General features: G+C 46.9%; 1 protein-coding gene across 1 annotated transcript in view; it reads left to right on the top strand.

Moving 5' to 3' along the window:
* VGLL4 (vestigial like family member 4) overlaps nucleotides 1–7,641 on the top strand; it is a 59,924-nt gene extending 52,283 nt beyond the window's left edge. Inside the window, exons 4-5 of the mRNA XM_058031750.1 lie at nucleotides 813–927; nucleotides 4,786–7,641. Of these exons, the coding sequence (XP_057887733.1) occupies nucleotides 813–927; nucleotides 4,786–5,048 (378 nt within the window). The 3' untranslated portion in view covers nucleotides 5,049–7,641. The remainder of the gene's footprint in view (nucleotides 1–812; nucleotides 928–4,785) is intronic.
* Nucleotides 7,642–23,757: the final 16,116 nt, after the last annotated feature.

The raw sequence follows: 23,757 nt of genomic DNA, 5'->3' as shown, positions 1-23,757 counted from the left end.
TTATTTTTAATCAGAGAAACAGCAGAATATTTAGGGGTTAATATGAATTGGATAGTTTATAGGTGTAATTGCTGTGAAGTTGCAACAATCAGTGTAAAATTATTTTTAAGATTTGCTTTTACACTGCCCTTTTTCTGTTCACGTACATAAGAACCTTTGTGGAAATATGATGTGGATTTTCATTTTTAATCCAAGAAACAGCTGAATATTTGGGGGTTTAATAAGAATTAGATAGTTTATGGATTTTTTTGCTGTGAAGTTGCAACAATCAGTGTAAAATTATTTTTAAGTTTACCTTTGCACTGCCCTTTTTCTGTTCACGTACATAAGAACCATTATGGAAATGTGATGTAGATTTTTATTTTTAATCCAAGAAACAGCAGAATATTTAGGGATTAATATGAATTGGATAGTTTATGGGTTTTTTTGCTGTGAAGTTGCAACAATCAGTGTAAAATTATTTTTAAGTTTACCTTCGCACTGCCCATTTTCTGTTCACGTACATAAGAACCGTTGTGGAAATGCGATGTGGATTTTCATTTTTAATTAAAGAAACAGCTGAACATTTAGAGGTTTAATATGAATTGTATAGTTTATGTTTAATTGCTGTGAGATTGCAACAGTTATTTTGAAGATTTACCTTCACACTGCCCATTTTCTGTTCACGTACATAAGAACCGCTGTGGAAACGCGATGTGGATTTTCACTTTTAATCCAAGAAACAGCAGAATACAACAAACAGAATTTGGTGGTTCACATGCAGAGGGTTGAATTGCTGTGCTGAGTGTGCCCCTGTGCTTGTGTCCCCCCAGAACCGTCCCTCTGTGATCACCTGTGCCTCTGCCAACAACCGCAACTGCAACCTGTCCCACTGCCCCATCGCCCACAGCGCCTGCGCCGGGGCTGCCTACAGGAGACCCTCCAGCTGTAAGTGCCTGCCTGGGCTTGCACAGGACAGGGGGCTGCTGAGGGGGGCAGGAGCCTCCCCTGAAATGGGAAATGTCAACCCCTTCCCTCTGAATTATCACCGTTTTGGAATTAAGGGGCTCCCAGGCAGAGATGTGGGAGTAGGAGTAACAGTTCTTGACTTGGGAAATTAAAGTAAAATGCAGTGATACAAACCAGCAGTGCCAGAGTCAGAATAGGAACTGACTCTGTGGGTCAGGGAGGTGGCACAGCCCCATCCCATGGGGGCTCAGCCCTCCTGCAGTGCCAGCTGTGGCTCTGGTGGAGCAGGGATCTGTGGTTCTGCTGCTCCAGGGATCCTGCACAAGGGGGAACTTTTCCGCTGAAGGTCCCAGGAGAGCAGCTCCACTGGGCATGGGAACAGGGCTGGATGTTTCCACAAAAGATCTGTTCCTGTCAGGTGAAGAGGTGTCTGTGCATGACACTTGGGTTTATTTTAGGATCAATCCCTCCAAATTATTCTAGTTTTGAAATTAAGGGGCTCTCAGGCAGAGACATGGGAGTAGGAGTAACAGTTCTTGACTTGGGAAATTAAAGTAAAATGCAGTGATACAAACCAGCAGTGCCAGAGTCAGAGTAGGAACTGACTCTGTGTGTCAGGGAGGTGTCCCAGCCCCATCCCAGGGGGGCTCAGCCCTCCTGCAGTGCCAGCTGTGGCTCTGCTGCAGCAGGGATCCTGCACAAGGGGGGAGTTTTCCTCTGCAGCTCCAGGGCTGCTGCAGATGGGCCTGGGCTCCCTCTGGCCATGCAGTTGGAGAAAGGTTTCCCTGGTGTCCCAAACCTCAGATTGTATCCAGGTAGGAATGCTCGGCTCCTCCCCTGGGCGGAGCTTCTCCCCATGGGATGATGGAATTTTATCAGCCCTGCAGGGACACTCACTGGCCCATTAACAGAAAATATCTCCTGGAAGGAGGATGGGTTTGTGGGAGAGATAAAGAGAACTGCCCAATGAACAGAACTGTCCCATCTCCAAGAGCTGGCAATAGAACACACACCCCCAGCACACCTTGCCCTGCACCCCAAGGCAGTGCCACCCTCCAGCCTGCCCTCACTGGGGTCCCAGCAGAGCAGAGTGGTGCCCACTGTGCCCACACTGACAGGGAGAAAAGGAGGTGAAATGATGGTCACCCCTTTGTCTGCTCCTGTGCCATAGCTAGAGGTACTGCTGCAGAACTAGGGAGGGAGAGGTGTTCATTCTTCTTGCATGGAAAAGCTTATTTAAAAACAAAACAAAAACCAAGCACCCCACACAGACAAATTAGTCATTATGTTTATTTTAATCCAGCTGACAAACAGCAGCCAGGGCCAGCAGATCCCCCCACGCTGCTTTTTTAGGAGCTGCAGTTTCCCTGCTCTCTCAATGGCCAGGAGACTTTTGTGATTCAGCTGCACTCACAGAAATCTTTCCTGCAGCCACAAACACCCTCCCAAAGCCTGGGCCCTGCACCCTGCTCTGCATGGAGAACACAAAAACCTTTGGAGGGCAGTTGCTACAGCAACCCAAGCAGGGAGCTTTAGCTTTGTGCCTCGATGAGATCTGCTCAGGCAGCACTGGCTGGGAGAGCTGGGCTGTTCCTGCTCCCTCTCACTGCACACAGGGCACAGGGCAGCTCAGCCCTTCCCCTGCAAGTCCTTTAGCTGCTGGGCAGAGCTTTAACTTGCAGGGCAGGATGTGTCCATGGAACAAAGCCAGCATGATGGAGGCAAAAACCTAAAGCCCACAGCAGGGTAATTATTAGTATGTTTTGTAAATAGTAATTTTTTTATTTTTATAAAGATCAGTATTCTGTTGATAACTAGAACCGGGAGCCGAAGGAGCCCCTTAGACTCTTGGAGAAATCAGTCATTGAGGATCTCAGATGTTAAAAACTCACAAACTGGTGCTACTGGTCCCAGGATAGCAGCTCCAGTGGGCATGGGAACAGGGCTGGATGTTTCCAGAAAAGATCTGCTCCTGTCAGGTGAAGATGTGTCTGTGCATGACACTTGGGTTTATTTTAGGATCAATCAAGCAGCAGGGCTGTGCCATGGATCCCAACAGTTCCATGTATTTTTGGAAAGACAGTTCTTATTAAGACACACAAATACTGATTCTAAACTGCAAAATTGCAGTGCTCTTCTATTTAGTCTGAGGAATTAACTACAGTTTTTGGTCAAAACCTGCCTTTTCAGGCTTTTCTAACACTCTTAGAGCACTTACTGCAGTGCTCCTGATTCATTTAGCTCTGACTGCTCCCAGCACAAGTGTGTGGAGTGAGATGAAAGCCTGAGCCCACTTTTGGCATGCTGCAGTTTAGGGTGGGCTCTCCTCACACCTGACTGCCATCAGCAGGCTTGGGAGCTGATTTTAAACAACTCTTTACATCATTAACTCCATTTAAGCCTAAATATAAATTCTGTGTGATTGTTTTGGGAGAAGGTTTCCATAGAACTGGAGCTGTTAGTTGCCTGAGGGAGAAATACAATTACATATAAATGCTCACAGAAACATAAAAGTATTTAATTTAATTGGTTTTTTTTTTCATTTTAACTCTTTCCTTCCCACCTCATTGCCCACTCCTAGGTCTGTAAGGGTGTGAGGAAGGTCATCTTAGTGATGGGGACTTGTAGTGACAGGGCATTAGGCTACAGGGGAGATGCTTGGGGGTTGGAGCCCCTGTGCTCTGGAGACAGCCTGGAGAGGAGAAGGCCCTGGGGAGAGCTCAGAGCCCTTCCAGATCCTAAAAAGGCTCCAGGAGAGCTGAGGAGGGACTGGGGACAAGGACCTGGGGTGCTGGGAGAAGGGGCATGGCTTCCTATGGCCCAGAGGGCAGGGATGGATGGGATATGGGGAAGGAATTGTTTCTGTGAGGGTGAAATGTGTAAAACTGGGGGGCTTAGGTATTGGCTTGGTTTTTCCAACCAACATCAATTGAAAAACTAATATAGGTTTGGCTTTTCCTTCCAATATCCCATCCAACCCCGAGGGCAGGGATGGATGGGATATGGGGAGGGAATTGTTCCTGGGAGGGTGGGCAGGGATGGATGGGATATTGGGAGGGAATTGTTCCTGGGAAGGTGGGCAGGGATGGATGGGATATGGGGAAGGAATTGTTTCTGTGAGGGTGAAATGTGTAAAACTGGGGGGCTTAGGAGTTGGGTTGGTTTTTCCAACCAATATCAATTAAAAAAACAATATTGGTTTGGTTTTTCCTTCCACTATCCTATCCAACCCCGAGGGCAGGGATGGAAGGGATATGGGGAAGGAATTGTTCCTGAAGGGGTGGGCAGGGATGGATGGGATATTGGGAAGGAATTGTTCCTGGGAGGGTGGACAGGGATGGATGGGATATTGGGAGGGAATTGTTCCTGAAGGGGTGGGCAGGCCCTGAGGGGAGGGTTGGGTGGGATATGGGGAAGGAATTGTTCCTGAGGGTGGACAGGGTTGGGTGGGATATTGGGAAGGAATTGTTCCTGAGGGTGGACAGGGTTGGGTGGGATATTGGGAAGGAATTGTTCCTGAGGGTGGGCAGGGTTGGGTGGGATATTGGGAAGGAATTGTTCCTGAGGGTGGGCAAGGTTGGGTGCGATATTGGGCAGGAATTGTTCCTGAGGGTGGACAGGCCCTGGCAGCTGTGGCTGCCCCTGGATCCCTGGCAGTGCCCAAGGCCGGGTTGGATGGGCTTGGAGCAGCCTGGAACCCTAGGTGGTGTGGTTGGGGCTAGTTGAGGGTTGAGCTTTAAGGCCATTCCAAGATGTGTGAGACAAAGCAGGCTGGAAATGCAGACTGTGGGCGCAGCGCAGAGTCTGAAGCGCCCCCGTGTGCTGCTGTCCCCACAGCCACCGCTGCGTGTGACCCGGTGGTGGAGGAGCACTTCCGCAGGAGCCTGGGCAAGAACTACAAGGAGCCGGAGCCGGTGGCGAACTCGGTGTCCATCACGGGCTCGGTGGATGATCACTTTGCCAAAGCGCTGGGGGACACGTGGCTGCAGATCAAGGCTGCCAAGGACGCCGTGGGCGGCAGCCCCGAGGCGCGGCGGGGCCGGGCGTCGCCCTCCTCACACATGGTGAGCCACAGCCACTCGCCCTCCGTGGCCTCCTGAGGACAGAGCCCTTCCCGCCGGCGGCCGCGCGCTGTGACTGAGCTCGGAACAAGTGCTTCACTAGTGCTGGGGAGGGGAGGTCAGTGTGCAGCACACGGTTTTGTGTACTCGCTTTGTTGGTTTTTTTTGTTTTTTTGTTTTTTTGTTTTTTTTTTTTTTTTTTGTAAAAGGGTGCCGTTAAAGATGATAGCAGGAACTATTTCATAAAGATTCATACGATGTAGCATCCTTTTCTTCCTGCCTCAATTACCAAAGAAACCTCTGATGCAAATCTGCTGCCCCTTAAAAAAACAATGCACGCTAATCCACAAAAGCCATTACACTTAGTTGGTTGACCCAAGTGCTTTTTTTTGCTTTTCTTAGCTTTTCTCAAGACTAGAATTTGTCTGGTTTGCTTACATTGCTTTTTTTTTTTTTTTTTTTTTTCCCTCTGTGAAGTAATTTTGTATGTATATACTTGAAAAGAACTGTCATGTATGATTTGCACTATTGGAGGAGGACTGAAGTTGCACAGCAACTTTCTGGAAGAGGCTAAATATTTTGAGGGCAAACTGCTGAAAAAAGGGTTTAAGGATGACATTTCTATCAGTTTGATTTTTTTCTTAGAGCAAAACAGCTTTGGAAGGGGAAGTCTCATACAGGTTATAGGTCTTTCTCTCTTTAGATTTCAGGTGCTTAGTGCTTGCAACTGGACTGCATAATTTACAGAACACGGGCATTTTTTCCTAAACACTGCAGTTTGTTAGAATAGAGCTGAGGTTGGAGGGTTCCATAGTGCTTAACGATGCATGTTTTATGAAAAATAGCTGGTATCTATTAATGTATAGACAGTAAGAATCATAATACTTATTAGCTTCTCTTCAGAATTAGTTTATTTTTGTCAGTAACAACCCTAGATATACTTACTGCTGGTACAGTTGTACTCTATGATATTTGTATTTGCTATTCACTTTAGTGGCAGCAGCACCGAGGGCAGCTCAGGACAGGCCTCGTGCAGCACTGCTGCTTCACAGGGATCTGCTTCCCAACCCCCAGGAACTGCTACCCTTACACATCCTGGCTGGACAACAGATTGTTACAGTTTGTGAAAGATGATCTTTCCCTTTGTTTCTTTTATTTTGGTTGGTTTTTGGTTTTTTTTTTTTTTTAAAGCCTATCCGTCAGCCTACGCCGAGTCGCAGCATACATTCCTCCAGTAGGTTTTATACAGGTATTACTGCATTTATTATCATTTGCTATATTAATAGCTACTAACTAGAAATTAGGCAGTAGAGGCAGGCATAAAACCACAGCTGTGCTAGTGCTAAGAGCTTCTCTTTCTTCTTGTTAAGTGTAACTACTCTCCCCAGTACATTCCATCTTCCCAGGACAGTTGCAGCCAGGGCTTGGTTTTTATGCTGGGCTCCCTGAAAGGATGGGCTCAGTGTAGGAAGTGAGAACTGGTTGGAAGATGAACTCCACGTGATGTATTATGGACTATGTTACAGTATTGGGTCCATTGTGGCTTTTATTTTATGCTTTTTTTTTGGTTTGTTTTATTGTTTTTTTTTAAAGTTAAGCTATTTAATTTGGAAAAGGTGCAGGGTAGAAAGAGATCGGGAGATTGGCTCTTACTCTTGGTGAGAAGGTGGCTGCTCAATTTTCTGTAAAAAAATGAAAAAAAAAACCACAAAAAAACCCCAACCCAACACCTAAGCCCCCCAGTTTTACACATTTCACTACCATCTTACTGGGTAGTCAATGCTTCCTTGCTTTGGCATTCAGTACCCTACTCTCTGTAGGAAGATTGTTAAAAGAACACTTTTTTATATAGGTAACTTTAAGACCATCGTTACGCTGTGCGTAAAGAATGTACAGAGAAATTTGTAGGTATTTTTTGAGGAACAATTAATTTGTTAATGATATGTAGCTATTTAATTTTTCCCTTTTCCTTTATTGTAATCATTCTTTTTTTTTTTTTTTCTTTTTTTGTTCATTTGTTTGGAGAAAAAAGTTGATCTTTTTTTTTTTTTTTGTTGTAGATTTGTCTGTAATACAGTAAAAAGTGCAGGAACACAGTTATTCTATGAGGACACTGCATTAGCATTAATAGCCACTCGTTTGTTATTGCTACAGGCTACTGAGCAGTATAACAGTCAATACTAATACTGTAGATGGACTCTGTGGAAAATGTGACTCCTCTATTTCTTTGTAAACACAAGATAATGTTTTTTTAAAGCTAATATTTTCAATAATAGCTGTTTTACAAGGTTACATTTACTTATCTGAGATAGGTAAATGGATTTGAGGGCAATAAAGTTTAATGTGCTACGTCCAGTAAAGCAAACACTGGGCACAACAATGGCACGAAAGCCAAAGGGTTGGGGGGAGGTGGAAGGACACTAAACTGAACTCACCATCATCTTCTTCACAGAGCCAGGTTATCTACAGGTCAGTTTGAAAGATTCTCTCTGTGTTTGTAAATCTGTAATATACCATTCTTTTGTGGCCTTGTTTCACCTGGAAAAAAAAAAAAAAAAAAAGGTTTGGCAGGCCATCTTTTTTTTTTGTACTTAAAAGTAGCCTTAAAGAACAATAAAGTGCTCTTAAATCACAGGTGTGTTCCTAAGCCTCTGTATTGCCTGCTGGGACAGGAATTGGTGTGTGTGAGGCAGAAGCAAACCTCTGGCCACATCCTGCCTTCCTTCCAAGCATCCCTACCTTTTTTAGGACCATAATAACCCCAAGGAAATCCTTTACAGCAATAAAAACCCTGCTGCTGCATTTCTGTTCCTGAAAACACCAATTTTGTGGCATTTTGTTTGTCCCACAACTTCTTCAGGGAATCTCTCTCTGGTGAAAGCAGCTGAATTTCCAATATTGACATCCACCATGCTCTGGTCCAGGTGAGTGACATTCCAATACACTGGAGGTGGTTAATTCTCAAAAAGTGGTTGTAATCACCTGGACGGGGACTGGTTTGGAAAACACCAGCTGGTGCTGCATTTCTGTTCCTGGAAACACCAATTTTGTGGCATTTTGTTGGTCCCTCAACTTCTTCAGGGAATCCCTCCCTGGTGAAAACAGCTGAATTTCAAATCTTGACATCCACTGTCCTCTGGTCCAGGTGAGCATTCCAATGGCACTGGAGATGGTTAATTCTCAAAAAATGGTTCGAATTACCTGAGTTTGAGAAAGCCCTGCGAGCCAGGCAAGAAAGGAGCTCCAAAATTAAAAAAAAAAAAGCCCTAAAAGGAAGGAGACACAAAGCTCCTGTTGGCTCAGCAGGTTTGGGAACATGGCTCAGGGTGAGGGAGATGCCATGAGAACACTTCAGCAGGGTTGGTGGAACACATCTGGAGCATTTCCCTGCTGAAGAGCCCTGGGAGGGTGTGGGAGGCAGACCAAGGACACCCTCCAGGGAAAGGGAAAATGTCCCTGCACCCAAAATCTGGGGGCTCCATGACACAGGCCAGGCTCATTGCTGGCTCCCAGGTCAGTAACTCACAGCAAACTCCATTTCCTGCATGAATAAAGGGTTTTTCCAGCTGGCACCGTGGAGGAACCACCAGACACTCAGTATTTCATCAAATGTCTCGATGTTTGTGGTGGCATCTTCTGGGAGCTGAATGAGAGGCACCTTTGCTGATTGCAGCCCAACCATTTCCATGTTGGGCTGAAATCAGGGAGTCAGAAAGCAGAGCTGGCAGCACAAACACCCTCAGGGATGCCCAGCTCGGGCAGTGCCCTCTCCTGAGGGTGCTCTGGGTGCATTTCAGGCTGGGCTGGGTGTGAAAATCACCTGTGCAGGCAAATCCAGGGTTCAGGCTGGTTTGGGTGTGAAAATCACCTGTGCAGGCAAATGCATCCAGTGCTGGTGTGCCCTGGAGTGGTGGCACAGGTGCCAGCCCTGGCTGTGCCCAGTGACACTGAAGTGCCCACAGTGAGCCCTGGGCTCCCCACCTGGGCTGAGGGCACCTCAGTGTCCTGGCAGTGGCACTGGGGTGGCACTCAGGACCTGGCAGTGGCACTGGGGTGGCACTCAGGAGCCTGGCAGTGGCACTGGGGTGGCACTCAGTGGCACTGAGGTGGCACTCAGGACCTGGCAGTGGCACTGGGGTGGCACTCAGTGGCACTGGGGTGGCACATAGGACCTGGCAGTGGCACTGGGGTGGCACTCAGTGGCACTGTGGCACTCAGGACCTGGCAGTGGCACTCAGGGGCCTGGCAGTGGCACTGGGGTGGCACTCACTGGCCTGGCAGTGGCATTGAGGTGGCACTCAGGACCTGGCAGTGGCACTGGGGTGACACACAGGACCTGGCAGTGGCACTCAGGAGCCTGGCAGTGGCACTGGGGTGGCACTCAGGGACCTGGCAGTGGCACTGGGGTGGCACACAGGACCTGGCAGTGGCACTGGGGTGGCACTCAGTGGCACTGGGGTGGCACACAGGACCTGGCAGTGGCACTGGGGTGGCACTCAGTGGCACTGAGGTGGCACTCAGGACCTGGCAGTGGCACTCAGGGGCCTGGCAGTGGCACTGGGGTGGCACTCACTGGCCTGGCAGTGGCATTGAGGTGGCACTCAGGACCTGGCAGTGGCACTGGGGTGACACACAGGACCTGGCAGTGGCACTCAGGAGCCTGGCAGTGGCACTGGGGTGGCACTCAGGGACCTGGCAGTGGCACTGGGGTGGCACACAGGACCTGGCAGTGGCACTGGGGTGGCACTCAGGAACCTGGCAGTGGCACTCAGGGGCCTGGCAGTGGCACTCAGGGGCACTGGGGTGGCACTCAGGACCTGGCAGTGGCCCTGCTCAGGCTCCCTGTCAATGGAGACTCCTGCAGTGTCCCAGCAGTGCCACCAGCTCCTGTTGTCAGTGTGCCACCCCCAGCAGCCCTTCCAGTGTCATTTCCAGTGCCATTGGTGCTCTCCCCAGGGTGGCACCTTGGCCCAGGGCTGCTCACACACCTTTAGATCCTTCTAGAAATGCCAAGCCCTCTGCCTGCTCCTGATCCCTGTCCCAGCCCCAGGTGTGCTCCCAGGCTCTGCTCCCTGGGCACACAGGGATTCCACAGCTGGATCACAGGGTAGGATAAAGCACATTTATCCCTGAGCAGCTCTTGATAGAAGTTATATCCATTTAATAATGATATCCATTTAATTATATCCATTAATAATTGTTTTCACCTCTTTTGAAATGGGGGCATTCTGCCCCTCTCTGCAACAGCTGCCTCAAGTGCTTGCTTGGGTCTAAGAGGGCCAAAATCGTGTAAATGTGGATTTTTAGGCTGCAGTGGGACCAGTGGCCAGCAGGAGCCCATTCCCAGCACATTCCCAGCTCCTGAGCTGCCCCTTCCCTGTGGTGAGCACTGTCCCATCCCAGGCAGCAGCACCAGAGAGGGAATTCTCCTTTGGGAAGGGTCGGGAGCCCAGTTCAGCCAGCAAGGGCAGCTTCAGGGCTTTGGAGCTGCTGATTGCTGTGGCACTGGGACATCCACAGCCAGGGATGTTCCTCTCTGCTGGGAATGATTGCCGTGGCACTGGGACATCCACAGCCAGGGATGTTCCTCTCTGCTGGGAATGATTGCTGTGGCACTGGGACATCCACAGCCAGGGATATTCCTCTCTGCTGGGAATGATTGCTGTGGCACTGGGACATCCACAGCCAGGGATGTTCCTCTCTGCTGGGAATGCTGGCATGGGATCACTTCCACCTGGATATTCCCCCTGCAATGCATTGGGAAAAACCAGAATTTCTTTTTCCACAGGCTCATTTCCCACCATGACAAAGCAGTTCCTGCCTCCTCTCACTGCAGGCACACGAGACCCACTCAGTCTTTCCTTGCTCAGCCAGTTTCACTGCTCACATTTTACATAAATTTCACATTTGATTTTGCTAAGCAGCAGCTTTCTGAAACGCCAGGGAGAACATCTGCCTTCTCTCCATCACAGGGAGGCACAAAGGCATCTGTCAACACCAAACCCTGCTACATTCCAGAGCCAAAATCTGCTTATCTCCCAAGTGTTCACTCACTTTGGGGAAATTCTCTGCACACAGAGAGCCTCTGCTCCTGGGGAATCAAAGTTACCTTTTCTAATGCAGGAAAACACAAAGCTCTCATCTGCAGCTTCCTGAAAACAGCAAAATACTCTGGGTTGTGTTAATGACATCTGGCTGGTGTGTTAAAATATAAACAATGTGTTTATATTTTATTATATTATATATTTGTTAAAATATAAGCAATGTACCACCGGGGTTAGAGTAGTTCTAGGGAGTTAAAAGTACAGGATTGTTTTTGCTTTCAGAGGAAAAAAAATATTCAACACATTTAAAAAATAATATTTCCCAAGAAATATAATATAATATAATATAATATAATATAATATAATATAATATAATATAATATAATATAATATAATATAATATAATATAATATAATATAATATAATATAAAATATAAGGTAATATAATATAATATAATATAAGGTAATATAATATAATATAATATAATATAATATAATATAATATAATATAATATAATATAATATATAATGTAATATAATATAATTAATATAATTAATATAATTAATATAATATAATATAATTAATATAATGTAATTAATATAATATAATATAATTAATATAATTATATTTCCCTGCTCTCACTGCCACACTGCAATATTCACTTACCTGGTTTTTTAGCGGGCGAAATAGAGATGAAAATAGTGGGAAGAACTAACAATACTCACAGATCAAAGCAAGGGCTTTTCCTTTTCCTTTTCCCTTCCAAGGGGTGAATTCTTGGGCTCCTGCTAAGCAAACCCTACAGAAAATCTCAGTTTATCAACTTCCCCAGAGGAAAGTGTGGGTGGCTTCAAACAGCCCCCCAGGGAACAAAGGCTTTTCTCTTGATTTCCCTGACATACCTGGGCTGAGGTTGATGCAATTTTTTCAGTTTTTACTGCCCTGTCCCGTTCCATGCCCTGACACAAACACACCTCAAATCAGAGCTGCTGAAAACAAAGTCACCCTCTGCTGTGAAGCTTTTCACCTTAATTATTCCAACCTTTTGGCACTCGTCCCTCCTTCCCAGTGGCTCTCATACCTCCCTCAGGAATTGGAAAATCAAGATTAAAAGAGGTCATTTATTAACCTGCAGGTCCCATGAATAAAGGAACAGCAATGACCAGCAGGCCTGATTGTTAAATGCAAGCAATATTCTCATTTTTCCCTAGAACTCAGCACATTAATACCCAGGTACATAAAAAAGAGAAAGCCCCAAGGATACATCAGGAAAGTGCCCAGAGGAAAACAATATCTGAAAGCACTGCAGATATTTCCTTTGCTCTGATCAAGATGTGACAGGCTAAGGACAGGGTTCAGAATCAACCCCAGAAGGGTAAAATGCACTTCAGCTTTTAAAAATGTTGCATAAATTGTCCTATTTCAGAGCACTTTGCTGTGCTCCCCTCCTCTGACAGCTAATTCAGCCTCCAGTCCCTGGTCTGGTCAAAGTAATTAATGGAATTAACTCAAACATGGAGTTTTCAGGTGGGAAAATGAAGAAAAAAAAACCAAAAACCAAGAACTGCAAAGCCACCATTGAAAACAATCCCAGGGCTGGTTTGAAAGATTTTCACCAGATTTCCTCACAACAGAAAATAATGCTTTGGTTGCTGCCAGGCTGACAAATGCAGGCTGTGAGTCAAGCTCTGACCTTTGAGGATGATGCAAAATCAGCAGCAGTAAATCAGATCCTGCCTTTGCTGACACGTCTGTACCTCTGAGTGGTGATTAATCCAACAAATAAACAATTTCTGCCTGGAAATGCAGGAAGAGGAGTGTGGGATTCTCCTCCTGCTCTGCCCTGTGGCAGCTGATGCAGTTTTGGTCCCAGCAATTCTCACAGGAAATGTGAATTTCACTGGGGCAGAGGCTGAGGATCAAACCCAATGCAGATCCACCCATCGGGGATCATTACAGACAAAGGGGAGGCAGGAAATATTCTCTGTTTAGAGGAAAATGTTGCTGCTTTTAGCACTGCCCCATGGCAGATCCATCTCCTCTCCATTCTGGGACACATCCCCAAACAAATCCCATGGATTTCCCTAAGAGAAATGTCCATTTTACCATTTGACCATTTTACCATTTGACCATTTTACCAGCACAGCTAAATCAGCTCACACATCACTCTGCACTATGGAGACTTCTTTACACAACTCCCCAGCCATCCAAAAATTGTTTTTTTGCCTTTTTAATGCTAAAGAAAGATACAGAGCATTGCTTTTATTATATTATATTGCTTGCACAAATCTCCACTGCTCTGTGCTGGCTTGTCCTGCACAGAACCAGGGACAACAAGCAGAGCAACATCAAAGTGCTGCAGGGCCTGAAAAGCTTTTTTACCATCAGATATTTGGGATATAACTCATGTGATCAATTCTAGAAGATATCTCACAACTGTTTTGTGCACTCCCAACACTCAGAAAATATTTCGCTCCAATTTTTCACTCCAATTTTTCACTCCAGTTTTTCACTCCAATTTTTCAGGAGCAAAATGGAAATCAGGTTATTCTGAATGCTGACATTTGGAGTTAATTCTGTTCTTGAGGCATTTAGCTTCACATTTTCAAGCCTTTTTTTGACACGGCCACAAAACAGATGGGTTCGTTTTGAAATGGAAGGGAAAAAAAGAAAACAGATCCTTGGGAATTGGAGGAGCACAAAAGAACAAAACCCCAGCTCTGGGAGAGCAGCAGCATTCTGAGAGTTGGGAAAGCTGCAGTTTCCCCAGGCTGGTGAAAAGCAAAGCTTCTCCCCTCAGGAAACCTGCACTGCTGAGCTCTGCATCCCAAAGTGGGAACAGCTCCAGCCCAGCCTCAAACCCAAACAGAGCCTGGATGGGGATGGGGATGGGGAGTGGGAGCCCAGGGATTGCTCACTGAGCTCCAAATTCACAAATGAACCCTCCAGAACTGCATTTATTGACTCAGCTCAGGGCTGGCCACTCTGCTCAAGCAAATCTGTGGCTTTAATTTCTCTGTAGGTACAAATTCAGAAGATTCCTGTCCTTTTAGAGAGCACCAGAGCTGGGTACCAAGAAAGAAATTGCATTTCATTTCTGCTCAGAGGAGCTGAGAGCTGCCTGGGACTCTCCAAAGCCTCACAGCCACTGCTCCTGTAGCTCCACAAAATCTGGAAACCCCAAAAGAAAAATAAAATTGATCTGAGGATCAGGAGAGCTGCCCAGAGACAAACAGACAAAGGGATGTGCCAGGGCTGGGGGATGAGCTGGAGCTCCACAAGGAAAGCTCCAAACTGGGCTCCTTCCAGCTGCTTTTCCTGCCTCTCCTCCAGGTTCCTCCTCTTCTGCTGCACCTCCACATCTCCCACGTAGAGCTGGAACAAGGGAGGGAAGGAGAACATGAACATGGAATGACAAAAATAATTGCTGGAGTTTCACTGCAGCAGAGATTTGGGGCAGTGGGTGAGGCTTTCAAAGGATTTCCCAGCTCGTTTGCTCTTCTCTCATAATGGAAGTTTTGTATTTTTTTTTTTTTAGTGAAAAGTTTAACTGGTGAAAAGCCAATGACAACATTGGGAAGGTTTGTAAAACACAAAAATATCAGTAACACCCCTATAGAGCCCAACAAATTACAGGTCATGGCAACTTATTTACACTTTGTACTGAGTTCACTCAGGAAGGGAACAAACACCCTTTTTTCCTCTCCTCTGGTGTATATTTATAATATAGGATCAGCATGAAGAAATGCTTGTTAATTAAGAATTATTTTTAAAAAACCCAAGCCAAATTATTTGTTTCTGAATTCTGTTCCATTACCAAAGTCAAGGCACCAAATGGATCCAAAGCTTTGGTTCCTTAACAGAAATTGCAATGCCAGCCAGGCCTGGGAGGGCTCAGCCTCCATTCCCTGCCCTCTCAGCCTGGGTTTCTGAGCTCCTGCCCCCCAATTCCAGCTGAGTGTGGATCCCAATCCCCTTGGGATCACTGGGACAGAGCCAAACTCCTGCACTGAGATGGGGAACAAACACCCCGAGCCTCAAAACCAGAAACTCCCTTTAAACAAGATCATGAAATGACATTTCCCTTTAAAAAGAGCATTAAATGACATTTCCCGTCCTGATGTTTGTATTCCATGAGAACAGCAAAGCTCTTTGGGGACTCCATTTCAGCTGATTTGTCCCACAGAGCCCAGAACACACCTGCAGGGAAAAACCAAACTCAGAGAGCAATGACAAGGTAAGAGCAGCTTTATTTATTTATTTATTCCTCTTTTGCACACAGAACTTTTAAAAATACACGCTCGGGGGAAGATTGTCTTGACATTTGACATCAGACTTCTCTCAGAACTCTGAAACCCAGTTTAAGACATGATCAAGGAGCATCCCAAGCTGGGCATCCAAAACTGAGGCCAATGAATTCCAGTAACTCTGGAGCAGTTGTCCCAGTGCAGCTGCAAGGCAGCAGCAGAGTGAGGGGGAGGCAGAGCTGCATCACCCCCACAATCTGCATTATTTATCCTCTTGCCCAGTGCCTCCATGAGCTTGGGCTTGCTGTGCCCAGCCCTCTGAAGCTGCTCAGGCTCTCAGGGTTTTCCTGCCTCTCACAGTCCAAGCAGCTCTGGACAGACAAAGAATCTCCTGTGGCAGCCACAGAGAGGACAGAGGTGCTTTAAATAGCAGCGTTTTCAAAAAAACCTCAGTAATTCATGACATTGCACTCCAAACTGTGACACCTTGGCTTAGAAAATGTCTGAATTCACCCTCAACTAAAGGAAGGGAATAACTGAGAGCAGAGCTTTGGTCATGCTCTGAATCGTGCTGTGCTGCACGTCCCCACGTCCTGAGTGTCACCCCCTGTGACATTTCAGTCCCATTCTTCTCCAGTATCTGACATCAACAGGTATTTTGTTATTCTCTGCTCCCACAGGAATTTTAGGAGTTGCTATCTTGAAGTTGTTATCTCACTGAATCTCTTAATGACATTTCCAAATACCATCCACAGGAAAAGGAATGAGCAGATCCCATCGTGGCTGGGAGTGAGACCAGGATCTGTCCAGCCCCAGGGCAAAGCTGGGACTGCTCCATCCCTGCCTTGAAAATCAGGGCTAAAAAAAACCCTGGCTTAAGTTTGTGGTGTTGCTAAAGACTGAGCTCATAGGGCAGAATTTACAGCTCAGTCCTCCCAACTACTGCCCGAGAAAACATCATAAATGGGGCCTAAATGCACGCAAGAGACATGCAACTGCAAATGTTTTAATTAGAGGAAAATTGCCTTTTTGTAGGCAAATAGTGGTGATGGTATCACATTCACACCACCTGCATCTCAGTGTCCCCAGCTTGGTGCCAGAAGTGAGAAATCACTGGGATGTAGAAATAGGATCCATTCTCTGGGTGGGACTTCAGCGAGAGCTTTATGTTAAAAGGAATTTATAAGGTAATTTAGAAAATAAAGGACCCAAGCAGCAGGACTCAACAGCAACTTTAAGAAGGTGAGAAAAAAATGTATTAAAAAATGTATTAAAAAAATCTGAAAAAGTAGAAAGAGATGCAGAAGAGATCCTTTTTAAAAAGAAATTTGGCCTAATGTGTTAATTCATAATGGAGCCAGAGTTTGGCATCACTGGCAGAAAGCCCATGACCCAGAGCAGCCCTGGCCCCATTTCCCTTTGAGTTCTGCTTCAAATGCCAGCACAGAGGCTCTGCCTGGGGGCTCCCCCAAAGGCTGCAGGGCTCTGCCAGCCCCCAAAGCTGCTGCCCCAGGCAGGGGCCGAGCACAGGAGCAGCTGGGAGATGGGCTGGCACTCTCACACATCCCCTGCCCTGCCTCCCCTGCAGCTCCTGCTGCGTCTGCATTTCCGTGCACCGAGAAAAGCAAGACACAACCTCCCAAGAAATTTCTGGGATTCACATTCTCCGAGTCTCAGAGGAAGAAAATTCTTATATCATTTACTGCTCTGTTGTTCACAAGCAGAGTGCATTGTGCAAGGTTTTCTGTCTGAAGGGAATTAATAATTAGATTCTGGTGTGAGTGTTGTGATTCATTGGGCAATTGAATCCATCTAAGCCAAGGTGTCACTTCCCAAGAATATTCCTGGGATTCACATTCTCTGAACGTGAGAGAAAGGAAAATGATTCCTATCTCATTTGCTGCTTCTATGTTGTTCACAAGTGCATTGCATTGTGGAAGATTCTTTACCTGAAGGGAAATAAATAATAATAATTAGATTATTAGATTAGATTCTAATAATTAGATTCTGGTGTGAGTGTTTTGATTCACTGAGCAATTAAATCCAGGTGTGTGTGTGTGTCAGGACTGTGGGCTGACTGTCACACAATTCTGTGCAGTGCAGTGCTTGGCAGATTCAGTGCAGATGTAATATAATGTAATTTAATATGGAATAGTATGGAATAATGAAATAATTAATCAGCCTTCTGATAGGATGGAGTCAGATGCATCATTCCTCCCTGATATAGCGCAAAAAAATCACCAATACAGTGGCAGTGACACAGTGACACAGTGACACAGTGACAGTGACACAGTGACACAGTGACAGTGACAGTGACACAGTGACACAGTGACAGTGACAATGGCAGTGACACAGTGACAGTGACAGTGACACAGTTACAGTGACACAGTGACACAGTGGCAGTGACAATGACAGTGACAGTGACACAGTGGCAGTGACAATGACAGTGACAGTGACACAGTGACAGTGACACAGTGACAGTGACACAGTTACACAGTGACCCAGTGACACAGTAGCAGTGACAGTGACACAGTGACAATGGCAGTGACAATGGCAGTGACAGTGACACAGTGACACAGTGACAGTGACACAGTGACAGTGACAGTGACACAGTTACACAGTTACACAGTGACAGTGACAGTGACAATGACACAGTGGCAGTGACAGTGACAGTGACACAGTGACAGTGACACAGTGACAGTGACACAGTGGCAGTGACAATGACAGTGACAGTGACACAGTGGCAGTGACAGTGACAGTGACACAGTGACAGTGACAGTGACACAGTGACAGTGACACAGTGACAGTGACAGTGACAGTGACACAGCGACACAGTGACAGTGACACAGTGACAGTGACACAGTGACAGTGACACAGTTACACAGTGACAGTGACAGTGATACAGTGACAGTGACACAGTGGCAGTGACACAGTGACAGTGACAGTGACAGTGACACAGTGACAGTGACACAGTGACAGTGACACAATGGCAGTGACACAGTGACACAGTGACAGTGGCAGTGACACAGTTACACAGTGACAGTGACAGTGATACAGTGACAGTGACACAGTGACACAGTGACAGTGACACAGTGACAGTGACACAGTGGCAGTGACACCGTGGCAGTGACAGTGACACAGAGCAGAGCTGGCAGTGCCAGAGCAGAGCCAGGCCCCCGTGCAGGGAAGCAGCAGCTCCAGGGACGCTGTGGTGTCAGGGCGTTTAACGTGGCCTGACTCACAGGTTCCTGAGGAAGTGGCAACACCTACGGAACTGCTGGAGAAAAGGCAGCCCTGGGAGCACAGAATGAAAATAAAAACACTCCCGGACAAAGGGAAATCCTCAAGGAAAATCGTGCCTGCTTTGGAGAATCCCTCCCTGATAATGTGGGGGAGGTCTGCCACTGGAAATGGAGATGGATGGGAATGGAGATGGGAATGGAGATGAAGGTGGGAATGGAAATGAACTGTACATTCCAGTACTTTATTCACAGACAGAATAATAAAGTACTGGAATGCTCTTCCCAGGGAGGTGGTGGAATCACCATCTCTGGATGTGTTTAAAAAAGCCTGGACACTGCACTTGGTGCTACACTATAGCTGAGGTGTTAGGGCATGGGTTGGACTTGATGATCTGAGAGGTCTCTTCCAACCTCATCATTCTGCGATTCTGTGAACTGGGAATGGAGATGGACTGGGAATGAACTGGGAATGGAGATGCAGTCACTGAGAGCTCCCCTGCAGGGAGCCTGCAGCACTGGGGATGTGGGGAGAGAGGGAAAAGAAATAAAAAGAGGAAAGACAGGACACCAAAAGCCACCAAACCCCAGAGTTCAAACGCTCTCAGAGCACAGACATGGAGGCTTCCCTCCTTCCCTGGAGGAAACAATCCCAGCAGCTCTGCTCCAGACACTGAGAAGCAAACCATCCCAGCAAGGAGCCTCCAGCCTGCATTTCACGTGCCTTGAGCCTGCAGGATGCACCAGTGCAGCTCCTGAGGGATGAGTCAAGACCATCAGAGGACCACGAAAACCTTTAGACCAAAGAGAAATGAAGGCAGAACCCTTCAGCTGCCCAGTTTAATGTCTGTCCTGTCCTGGTTCCTCGGTGCAGAGCGGGATTTCACTGACAGACCCAGCAATGAATCATCCTGCTGGGATCTTGCACAAGTCCAGGCCCCGGTGCCAAGGCTGGAGTTCCACACGAGCCGGAGTTTTTGCATGCTCAGACTACTGAAGCAGCCAGCCACAGCCAAGGAATGCAAGAACAGAAAGGAGCTGGAGGGAAATGACAAGGAATCAGTTTTGAAAACTCTTTTTTGATTTGGAGCAGTACAGCTGCTCCTGTGCTTTCCTGTTAGCTCACTACAATATTTTGTAAAGAAGCAATTTGACATTTTTTTACATTGAAAATGCAAGGCACGTGTGTGCATGTGACCTTCACTGCAGAGACAAAAAGCCCATTGTGCTTCCTATCAGTGTCCCACACAAACTTCCAGCAGGAGCAGGAGGAAACAGGCATTTAGGGACATGGATGGAAGGATTGGTGCTCCCTGCCAGCCAGGAAACACAAACCAGGCTGTTTTTAGAAGAAAAAAAATGTTCTTTTCTCCCTAAGACCAAGGAGCAAGAGAGTCTGGCTTGATTCAGCAAAAAGAACCTGTGCTGGCTAAATTCTGACAAATAACTGGTGGGTACTGAAAATCTCTCCTAAATAATCCCAGTGCATTTGGGAAAGTGCTAAATTAAGTCACAACAGGCTGATAATGTAATTAGTGAGGCTGCAATTAAAGCTTTAATTCAAATACAGCTGGAGCATCCTGGGCTGGGAAATGAGGTGAGCAAAGTGCTGCCCCAAGCCATGGGATAGCTGAGGGTGCCTAAAGCACTGCCACTGCAGCTTGGAGCTGCTCATTCTCCTGGGAGGAGCTGAAATAATCCCCAGGTGCCTCATCCAGGGATTCCTTTCCAGCTGGACTGGTGGAAGGATGGGCATTGCTGGGTGGCAATGAAGGAAAGGGGAGCAGGAGCCACAGCCTGGTTATTGAGCCTTCAACATGGCCACAGAACAACAGTTCTGAGCCAGGGAAACTGAGAACAAAGCTCAGAGAGATTATTGACAAATTAGCAATAAAAGTAAAATGAGAGATTAAAAAATATCAATAAACTGTTAGGGTATTTTTACTTCCAAACCTGCCAAGTGCTGCAGAGGTAAGAAAATGAACTTTCCACAAATTATTGTACTGGGAAGCTGAAGAGGCAGCAGAGAGGGCAGCTCAGATGAATTTCAAACCTAGAGCATGGCCTGAATGAATTTCAAACCTGAAGCATGTTTCTGGGCTCTGCAGAAGGCCAGGAGAGCTGGAAATGGGGCAGGGGATTTACACCCTGGCACGGTCCAAAGTCCTCCCAGTGTAGTGTTTGTGCCTTTCCTAACAGTTAATCCAGGTGCTCTGCAAGGGCAAAGGTGCACAACAGCCTCTGGAAAAGGAAAGTTTCATCCTGGCAGGATGTGCACGAGCACATCAGCTGCACTGAAAGTGAAATAAAAGAAAAAGCAAAAAAAGGAATTAATGAAGCCAAATGGTAACAGGCTGGAGACATCCTCCAGACTCTGCTTCTTATGAAGCCAGCTAAAATTTCCCATGTTGCAAATTCTTCTTTAATGGCTCTCTTTGGAGTATAAGTGCTCACTTGTTTCTAAGAAAAGCCTTGCATTTTTATTTCAAGAAGAAATCCAAAATCTGGCAGTGAAGTCTCACCACTGAGCTGCTCCTGCTCTCTCTCCCTGTGTGCACCCTGAATGCAAAGTCCCAGAGCAGCAGTCAGGGACACCAGAGTGGCCTGGAGCACATGGAGGGAGCAGACAGGCTGGGGCTGTGCCAGCTTGAAATGGATTTCCTTCTGCAGGAATGTGACAATCCTTCCTATTCCCACCAGAACTGAGAGCTGGGATTCACCTGGAACTCTTTAAATTTGGTTCTTCTTTGAAGAGGAGCTATATAAAAATAAACTCATGGGTTGTGTGAGAGGCAGAGTGTCCTTGAGCAGTGATCTCAGCCATCCCTGGCCCTGGTGAGAATCCTGCACAGCAAAGTCTGCTCCCAAAAACCATCTCAGGATCTCACTGCTTTTATGGTGGGGCTGGAAAAAAGGGAATAAACTCAAAAGGAAATTGGGAGCTGGGTGAGCTCTTTGTGGCCCAGAAGAGCCCCAGAGCATGGAGAGCTGGAAGGGCTGCAGGACCCTTGGCCTTGGTGATCAAAGGGTCTTTTCCAACCAAATGCTTCTCTGGCTCCATGGTGAAGATTGCCATGCAGACGTTTTCCATTCCCATCTGTGTGGCAGATTCCCTTTGCCAAGTGGGCAGTTTGCCTTATCTCTCTCTCTGAGTGACCACATTCACTCCTCCCTCAGGAGGGGACATTGCTGATAACAGCTATTGAATGTCACTGCATGGCTGATAAGAACTACAGCATCCCATTGGGAGATGTGAGCCCAGAGGGAGGAGCCAAGCATTGCTACATGGATATAATCCAGAGGGAGGAGCCAAGCATTGCTACCCGGATATAATCCAGAGGGAGGGGCCAAGCATTGCTACATGGATATAATCCAGAGGGAGGAGCCAAGCATTGCTACATGGATATAATCCAGGGGGAGGAGCCAAGCATTGCTGCCCAGATATAATCCAGAGGGAGGAGCCAAGCACTCCTACCCAGATATAATCCAGAGGGAGGAGCCAAGCATTGCTACCCAGATATAACCCAGAGGGAGGAGCCAAGCATTGCTGCCCAGATATAATCCAGAGGGAGGAGCCAAGCATTGCTGCCCAGATATAATCCACAGGGAGGAGCCAAGCACTCCTACCCAGATATAATCCAGAGGGAGGAGCCAAGTACTCCTACCCAGATATAATCCAGAGGGAGGAGCCAAGCATTGCTACCCAGATATAATCCACAGGGAGGAGCCAAGCACTCCTACCCAGATATAATCCAGAGGGAGGAGCCAAGCATTGCTACCCAGATATAATCCAGAGGTTTGAGACACCAGCACGGCTTTCTCCACGGGATTCCCCAGAGGAACAGCAGCTGTCTCTCCTTCCACTGGATCTTCAGAGGAAGAATCCATCCTTCTCTACAGATCCCCCTTGTTCCAGCAGAACCACCCCTGACACTGCAGGAGGGCTGAGCCACATTTCCAATGGGACTGCCACCAACACCCTGACCCACAGGGTGTCAGGTTGGGTTCTGACTCTGTCAGTGCTGTTCAAGTGTACTGCATTGTTCATTTTATCCTTTATTCTTTTTTTCCTTTCCCTGTTAAAGAACTGTTATTTCCTGCTCCCATATTTTTGCCTGAGAGCCCCTTAATTTAAAATTTATAGCAATTGGGAGGGATGGGGAGGGTTTACATTCTCCATTTCAGGGGAGGCTCCTGCCTTCCTTAGCAGACTCCTGGCTTTCCAAACCAAGACACTCCATCACCCACCCCAGTCAGGCAAGTTAACAGAGATTCAGGAGGAACTGCTTCACTAAGAGGCAGAAACAAGAGTTAGCAAATGGTTCCACAGAGCAAAGCTCAGAAAAAACCCCCATCTCAGTGAGTTTTCTAAATAAGAGCACAAGTGAAAAACTCAAATAAAGGGATTGCAGATGGCAGAGTCAGTCCATTTTGCAAATACTTCTGTTGCATCTGTTTAAGGTGAGCAGCCAGAATTTATACAAAGAAACAAGATTAGAGTCACACATTCTTAAAGGATTGGAAAGGGCCTTGAAGATGATCCAGTGCCATGGGCAGGGACATGCAGAAAGTTGGATGAAAGTATCCAAGATGACAAAATGGGAATTTTAGTTTACCTCAGTGGGCTTCTCTGAGGACACAGGGAAGGGCAAACATTTTTCCAAGCTCAAACTCCATGGTTTTAAGGCCTGGAACAGCCACTGCAGTTTGTGCCAAAACACCTTCTGCTGAGGCAAAATCTCCTTGGTTCTTAGGAATGGACCTCCTGTGGTTCCTTCTCAACCACCCTGTCTGGGCCACCATGGACCTTCCTCCCTGGATCTCAGTGGGATTTGCAAATATTTGGGCAAATATCCCAGAGCTGAAGGCTCCAGCCTCAGAGTGGCCACAGCTGTGGTGGCACCAGGACAGTCCCAGGTGTCCCTGAGGGAATCCATCCCCCAGCATCTCACACTCCTCCCTCTGATGGATGTGGTTCCCAAATCCTACACCCCAGGCAGCAGAACACACTGCAGGGGTGACGGAGGAGCAAAATCCCAGCTGGCACAAGTGGGAAATGACAACAGGAGCTGCCATTCATTCCATCAGTTCCTTTAATGCTCAAGTACAAAAGTGCTGTCAGAGCTCTCCACTGAGACCTAATTTAACACAATTAATGTCCCCAGATGAGGCAAGGGGGTGTCACAGCTGCAGGCTGCCATAAAATGCCAGTAAATT

Source organism: Melospiza georgiana, chromosome 11, assembly GCF_028018845.1.
Source record: "Melospiza georgiana isolate bMelGeo1 chromosome 11, bMelGeo1.pri, whole genome shotgun sequence".
In the NCBI taxonomy this organism is placed as follows: domain Eukaryota; kingdom Metazoa; phylum Chordata; class Aves; order Passeriformes; family Passerellidae; genus Melospiza; species Melospiza georgiana.
This window is presented reverse-complemented; position numbering and strand designations above follow the sequence as displayed.